General features: G+C 38.6%; 1 protein-coding gene across 1 annotated transcript in view; it reads right to left on the bottom strand.

Annotated features, from left to right (window-relative positions):
- Positions 1-8,522, bottom strand: part of VWA8 (von Willebrand factor A domain containing 8) — a 368,307-nt gene that overhangs the window by 231,508 nt on the left and 128,277 nt on the right. The window contains exon 14 of the mRNA XM_015559449.1: positions 1,658-1,773. Coding sequence (XP_015414935.1) covers positions 1,658-1,773 — 116 coding nt within the window. The remainder of the gene's footprint in view (positions 1-1,657; positions 1,774-8,522) is intronic.

An 8,522-nucleotide genomic window follows, 5' to 3' on the forward strand; every position in this document is an offset into this window, starting at 1 on the left:
AAGGGAGAGAGATCAACCAAAGAACCAAAGGACTTGTATGCAGGCATATAAGCATAACCAAAGGACATAGGCACTAGGGGGGTGAGGGCACGAGTGGGGGTGGGTGGGGGGCAATAGGGGGATAAGGACACATATGTAATACCTTAAACAATAAAGAAAAAATAAACAACAACAAAAAGTTTACTTCCTTCCACTCATGAAAAAATTAATTTTTACAGGTAAAAAAGTATAAAATGATAGCTATCATCTTAATTTCATTTACTTGGTCAATAATGAAGTTGAGCATCTTTTCTGTATGTTTGAAATATTTCATACTTAAAAACTTGAAAAACTAAAAAATGCTTACTTTCCATACTCATAAATATTTCACTGAATTAAATAGCTCATTTTTCCAGTGTTATTAACTAACCACAATAAAACTCTATTTTGTTACCATTCCATAACCCTTTGCAAAAAAGTCAAATAACTATTTTGTGTATGCATCACCTACTGGCTTTTGGAAGGTTACAGAGTCACGTTTTCTCTATTTGCTTATTTCCACCTCTACTGGATCCATTTCCATTCTTTTTGTGGTTACCTAAAATTTATATGTGCATATTTGATCAATTAACATTACTTGATTTATTTTTATTTGCTTTTTTAATAAAGGAGATTGAAAGTTGATTTAACTACCAGGGTGTATATCAAGACCCGTAAAATGTGATTATTTCATTCTAATATATCCAAAGCCCTTTAGGCTCCAAAAGTGGTTTACATTGCTTAGCATTGACTATTTATTTCTATTAACAAAGTCTGACTAAAAAAATACTAGGTACGTAATGAATCTATCTATTTCTCTGTCTATATTTTCTTCATTTTATAACCCTGAAAAAGAAGCACTTAAGGCATTTTTCCTAATTTTCCTTTGGAAGTCTAATGTTTGGTGTTTTTTTTTAATTAAATCTTTATTGTTCAGATTATTACAGTTGACCTCTTTTTTTTCCCCCATAGCTCTCCTCCACCTAGTTTCCACCCCACCCTCGGCCCTTACCCCTCCCACTGTCCTCTCATCCATAGGTATATGATTTTTGTCCAGTCTCTTCCTGCTAATGTTCTTTTAATTTAAAGGGAATTTATTATTTCTCATAATTACTAGTTATTCAAAGAATTACTGTAAAGACACTGGAGAGGAGCCTCATTATGGATGGCTACACTACGAGAGAACAAATTCAAGTCACAACACAAGGAGATTGGGCCTAAACTGGCAGTCAGACATCCTCCAAGGGGTCCCGTATTGGAGAGGGTGCAGGCTGGGCTGAGGGAACCCCCCACCCCCATGCACGAATTTTGTGCACCGAGCCTCTCGTTAAGTATAATGCTTAAAAACACTAACTCAGAAAACACATGAACCTGGTGTTCAATTCTCAAACATACTTTTACTTATTTACCACTATGTGACCCCACCTTCCCTCATGTGACTTAAGAAGTTTTCTTATCTATAAAGTACCTCTTAAAATTGTTGTTATACCTAAATAAGATATGTTCTGAAAGTTGAACACAAGGCTGAAACAGCTACATATTCAGAGCAATACTTTTACAGACTATTAATTAAACTTATGTTACTATTTTAGCAAAGATGCAGAAACTTGAATTCAGTAAGACGGGAGAATATGGTTACCTGGAAAGGCAGGCTTTAGTGACAGCACTGTGAAGATTTTCATTAGGGTACTGTGACAGCCGACGAGAAATTCGCAACAGCTGTCTGGTAGAAAGTGATGCTGCCAATGACTGTGCCTATTAAAAGGCAAAGACAGCCTGTTAAGAGTCTTGTTTCAACTTGCTGCAAGTCCCTTTAGATGGGTATCATAGCAGAATTCATTATTCCTGAAGGACAAGGCCAAACTTAAATAAATATGCACTGTTAATGAATTACAAATAAAAATAAATAGAAACCAATTAACATTTAAAACATTCTTGAAGATAGTCTTTTTAATCTATAAAAATGTTTATCAATTAAAGTGTTTTCACTGTACTAAAAGCTGTGTATACATGTTTTTGGGGGAGCTGGAGGTTAAATGAAGGAAGGATATAACATAACACAGGTCACTCTCGACTTAAAAATAGCCCTTATGTACAATAAACTGTTTTTTAATTTTTTTCTGTTTATACAAAGCTGAACTGTTAATATATCCTGAAAATGCTTGGAGCTTTAAGTAAACTATGGCTTTTGAAATACAGAAAAAGATTAATGGGCAATTAGGCTGCTGACCCACAGAGATGTCAATGAGTCACTTGGGTAGCAGCTTGCTGTTCAGAATCCTTCCCCCATACTGCCAGAATAATTTACTTGTTTTCTTATACTTCCCCAAATCCCAATAGCAGAGTTGCTAGTACAGAACTTAGGAAATGTAAATACCAATAAATATTTGCTAACTTGAATTTAAAATGATCTTGGCAGAAATGTAATGGCATAATGTAATGGCAAAGTTTATAAGCTCTGAAATCAGACATATCAGGCTCCCATTTATTAGCTATGTGACCTTGAGACACTTCTTAATCTCTTTGGGCCTCAGTTTCTCATCTTTAAAATGACAATAATAATGCCTTCATCTTTAAGGCTGTTATGAGGATTCAATTAGAAAATTATTCTAAAGCACTTAGTACAGGTCCAACACATATGAATATGTAACAAATACCAGTAATTATTAAAAGTCAGCCTCTTCAATGCCCTAACCGTTTGGCTCAATGGATAGAGCGTCGACCTGGGGACTGAAGGGTCCCAGGTTCAATTCCAGTCAAGGGCATGTACCTTGGTTGCGGGCACATCCCCAGAGGGGGACATGCAGGAGGCAGCTGATCGATGTTTCTCTCTCATCAATGTTTCTGACTCTCTATCCCTCTCCCTTCCACTCTGTAGAAAATCAATAAAATATATATATATTTTTTAAAAAAAAGTCAGCCTCTTCAAAATGAAAAAAAAAAAAAGCTTAACAGAGAACGAAGATGTGGCCTGTACATTAGAATGAATTTAATAAATCAGATTATTACTGGCCTAATTCCTAACGTAGATCACTAACATTAGGAGATAAGGTTTTTCAATGAAAACCAGAGTAAATAACTTTTGAAGCAACTAGCTCTTAAAAAATGTCACAGCGAGTGATAAGGGCAGTATAGTGGCCCTAAGCACCTAAGGGAGCAGAGAAAGGGACTCTATGACATTAACAAAGGGTTCAAAATGGATGTTGGGAGGATGCAAAAGGCATACTACTTTTTGCTTATTTCAACATTTCTTTTAAGGTCATTTCTGTATGTCCCAAGGAAGAAAGAATGAATTGATTTCTCCTTCCTCATGTATTTCATAGTTCTATGAAACTCTGATCTGCTATTATTAATATTACACTTCAGTTATGACAGGGGTTAAATGACCCTTCAGGAACTAGTTTGAAAGCATGACCACCACTTATGAAATATCCTTTTTATCTATTAAAAACACATTCTAAGTTTCAAATAACTCATTTATAAGCAAACATTGGTTCATCTTTGTTTCCAACAAATTTGCATTCTAAACATGGAGACAATATTTAAATATAAGAAGGAAAATGTTGCAACTCAAAATAGCATATAATTTACTGCCAAAATAAGTGGAGCACTTGACAACTGCATAGGGGGTTATAATGCTCAAATGGAAAAAAAGGAATACTATGAACAAAGGCATGAATGCAAAAGGAGCAGAAATACATACAGAACCTGAGGAAGCCAGCCCAGTTTTATTAGAGGGTCCTGCTGGAAGTCTTGCTTCCAAATATCAAAGATTGACACTTTGAGGTGTTTGGCCTGGCTCCTAAAGGCAGTAGAACTTTCTTATGTGCAACACAGTAACATGACTTTAGAAAGATTAATTTGGCAGCAGTATGTAAAGTGGTTGAAGGACAGTAATCTACCTACAAAAAGATAAAGTCTTACAGTAAGGTTATTGGCAAAAAGAACGGAGGGAAGGGATCAACACTTGCTTCAAAGGACTTGGCAACTGATGGATATGAGGAAGAAAAAAGAATTGCGGATAAGATTATTTCAGCTGGTATGGCTGAAAGTATCAGAAGTTAAACATGACCAGCAATTCCCATCCGTTATACCTGGGACCATGAAAAATTCCTACCTTAATCATGGAAAATGTTTGACAAATGACTCCAACGAGAGATTCCCATGAAAAGAATCCTGTTAAACCATAATGCAGCTTTGTAAGGTATAGCATTCTAAGCTCATCCCAAGCATGGCACAGTTCAGGCCTCATATTTCATTCAGTAATGATTTCGCATGAATTTCAAACATTCCCATTAGGACAGGAAAAGGCTTTTCTTTTTCTTTGCTGTGGCCTGCCACAGTTTATGAGAAGCACCTAGGAATTTAATCCCAAGATTGTTAGCTCCTCTGATTCAAACAGCCCCTGTTCAAACTGCAAGACAAGATAAGCTACTCTCAAGGCTACAATCTTGCATACTTCTCCTCCTTGCTATTTTCACAACTCAGGGATAATTTCCCCAAGAAGTCTCTAATAGAAAGTCCCCTACCTCTATCCTCTTCAAACTTTTGAACTCTGCTTAACTTTTGCTCTAAGAATGTTTTACAGACTTTGGAAAAATACTGATAAGCTGCCTCCCTAGGACATCTGCCTGTATTGTCTCCTGAAGAACAAACAAACTACAACCACTCTGATGTCTGCACAATTTCAGCCCCCAAATCCCTCTCCCTTCTTTGTCACCTAGCAACAGCAGCCAAGGCTTTAAAAGGGAGAATGCTGCTTTTGTTCTTTGTCCTTGTATTGATTAGCAATGCACCAGACCTCTCCCTTTGGGGAAAGTAAAATAAACTTCCTCTCTCCATCCATCTCTTCTTTTAGTTGTGAATTCTTTCACAGCCTGCATCACTGGCCAAAAACCTCTAACAATATCAACTACTTCAGTTAATATAAAAATGCTTTACAATAGCATCCAGTGTTAAAAAATCAGAATGAAGCTTTACAATCAGCCACTTTAGTGTTAAATAAAAGGTTTGGTTATCTCTGCTCTCACACTAGTCATTAAAAAATGAGAGTGTACTGTAGTTGAAAAATCCCTAATATATTTAACATTTATAATATCAAATTTCCAAAAGAGCAAGTGAGGGTGTTAGCACATTCCCTTAGTTACCATGGTTATGCAGTTTAAGAGTACACCTTAAGGATTTTTCATGTTAGCATACTTAAAAATAGTACTTCAGCTTAAAGATATAAAAATTCTGACCAAAATTATTAAAAATAATTTTTCTCTTACACCTCTTAAAGACATTTCTTTTACAAAAATATAGCATGTTCTCAGGTAGACAAAACTCTAAAGACAATCTATTAATTAATTTATTCATTCCTTCATCAAACATCTAAGTGTCTACTATAGGCTAGGTACCAGATTAGGAAATGGAAATAAAGGAATGAGTAAGAAGTGGCCTCAAGGAGTTCATATTCTAATTGGGGAGATAAAAATACACTGTGCTGCAGTTACAATAGGTCAATATGAGAAATCTATGCCAAATGTCATAAAGCAGACTGGATATAGAGGTTACTTCTGCCTAAGGGGACTGAGAGACACCTGATAGAAAAGGCAACCTGAGTGCAAGTGGACAGAAGGAAAGCGCATTCCAGGTATCATCTAAGGCAGAGGCATGTGGGTCGCCCGCTGCTCCAAAGGTTTCCTTAAAGGAGCAGTCGCCAATCTTTCAGACCTCATGGATCACCAGTGGTCTTCGGACCACTGGTTGGCAACCACTGGGTTAAGCAACGGGCTTAAAAGACAGCAAGAAGCTAATTGTGGTAGAACTGAGGGTGCTTCAAGAGAGGCAATAAGAAATGGGGCAGGAAAAGCAGCCAGGGTGAGATGGAACTTAGCAGGTATGCTTAGCAGGTTGTCCTTTAGTCTACAGACAAAGAGAATCCATCTCTTAACAGTTTTAAAGAAGGGGAGAACTTAGGAAATGGATTTGGGAAAGATCACTCCTGGGACAATATGGAAAATTCATTCATTCATTCATTCATTTAGCAGATATTTGTTGAACATCTACTATGTGGTAGGTAAAGTTCCAGATACAGAAGCAACCACAACAAATAAAACCTTGCCATCCAAGAACTAAAATCTGAGGGAAAATGGATAATAAAAAACGAGTAAAACAGGCTAGCTAGAGTGGCTCAGTTGGTTGAGTGTCGTCCTGTGCACCGAGGGGTTGCCAGTTCAATCCCAGTCAGGACACATATGGAAGGCAGCCAATCGATATTTCTTTTTCCTCTCTCTCTCTTTCATCTCTCTCCCTCTCTCCCTCCCTCCCTCCCTCCCTCCCTCCCTTCCTCCTCCTCCTCCTCTTTCTAACATAGTCATCATGGAACAAAATTACGTATATATAATTATCACCAGTTTTTTGTATCTTCCTTTTACCTTGCTCTCTCTCTCTCACACACACACACACACAAACAGCATGGCCTCAGGTGAGGATGTAAAAAAAAAGGAACAAAATATATATATATATTGACAAAGGGTAATAAGCCCTATGAAGAACCTTAAAACAAAGAGAAAGAAATAAAATGTGGAAGATATGTGATTCTAAATAGAGTGCTTCAGGAAGTCCTCACTAAAAAGGAGACATCTGAGTATATCCAAAAGGGGTGAAGGAGCAAACCTGTAGCTACCTTCGTGCAGTAATTGTGGCAGAGGAAACACCAAGTGGCACGGGCCCTGAGGCAGGCACAAGTGTGTTCAAGAAACAGCAAGGAGAATGGTGTAGCTGAAAAGGATGAGTAGTTGGAGATGAGGTCTCCTGTGCCAGTTAGGAAATGGTCCCCACAAACAACTTGCAAATTTTACCTTTTATGGCAAAGCTGACGCTGCAGATAACATTAAAAATTTCTGAGATATGGAGATTATCCTGAATTGTCTGGATGGCCACTAAATGCAATCATATGTATCCTTATGAAATAGAGGCAGAAAAAGATGTGACACAGACCTAACCGGTTTGGCTCAGTAGATAGAGCGTCGGCCTGCAGAATCAAGGGTCCCAGGTTCCATTCTGGTCAAGGGCATGTACCTTGGTTGCGGGCACATCCCCAGTAGGGGGTGTGCAGGAGGCAACTGATTGATGTCTCGCTCTCATTGATGTTTCTAACTCTCTATCCCTCTCCTTTCCTCTCTGTAAAAAATCAATAAAATATATTTTTTTTAAAAAGATTTGACACAGACACACAGACGAAAAGGTGATCTGAAGATAGAGGCAGAGACTGAAATGACAAGTCAAGGAATCCCAGCAGCCACCAGGAACTGAAAGATGAAAGGAATGTAGTAATCCTTTGAGCTTCCAAGGGGATGTGACCCTGCTGATACCTGATTTCAGCTCAGTGATACCCATTTCAAAATTTTGGTGTCCAGAGCTGTGAGAAAATAAACTTTTGTCAAAAACCACCAATTTATAGTAATCCTATATAATACAAGGCTAATATGCACATTGTCCCCTCAACCAGGAGTTTGACCAGGAGTTCAACCAGGGGGTGGGGCCGGGCAGCCAACCGCCCTTGGCCTCCCCCTACCCCAGCCGGCCCCACCCCTAATGACCCTCCCAAACCCGATAGGGGGCAGGGCCAGCCAGGCCCCATCCATGCACAAATTTGTGCACCAGGCCTCTAGTTTGTTATAACAGGTACAGGAAAAGTAATAGAGGGCCACAAGAGGATGGATATTGGTGAAGAGGGCAGACAAGAGGAAATAACAATATTCTAGGAGAAACATTATGAAATCCAATACTAGGCTAGTTACTGACAATAGATATGAGCACAGTTTATACAGCAAGATGTTAAATTGATGAGATATTCTTTCAGGGTAAGTAGAAATAGTGGGAAAGCAAGGAATAAACAATAATGTCAAAGTTTCTAATTTAGGTAATTTGGTATCCAGGTTATTAACAAAGTCAGGAAATTATATAAGGAATATGTTGATATAAAGGGGAAAGATCATTAAGTTCTATATCCCATCATCACAACATCCTTATGAGGTACAGCCACTATTGCCATTTTGCAGATGAGAACACTGAGACTCAGAGTTAGTGACAGGCCTAGATCTTTCCAAAATACTACCCCAGCATGGAAATACAATCTATATATATAAAAGCCAAGCGACCAGAATGACAAAATGACCAGAACAACTGGTCACTATGACGTGCACTGTGGAGGCCAATCGGCCTGATCAGGGCCCCAATCGGCCCCCAACCTCCTGCAGCCCAACCTCACACATCCCCTCCCCCCACCGGCCTGGCCATGATCGACCCCCATCAGGGCGGGCCAGCCAGACCCCACCCGTGCACAAGTTCGTGCATGGGCCTCTAGTTATACATAAAGAGCAAATCAGAAAAGAAAAGTTAGAAGGTGAAGAAAAAGATATAGGCATTATCTTAGAGATGGTACTTGAAGCCATAAGAATAGATGAAATTGCTCAGCATAGGAGGTAGAAGAAACAGGGCCAAACAGCAGGAGACAC

The sequence above is a fragment of the Myotis davidii genome, unplaced genomic scaffold (genome assembly GCF_000327345.1).
Source record: "Myotis davidii unplaced genomic scaffold, ASM32734v1 scaffold70, whole genome shotgun sequence".
NCBI lineage: Eukaryota > Metazoa > Chordata > Mammalia > Chiroptera > Vespertilionidae > Myotis > Myotis davidii.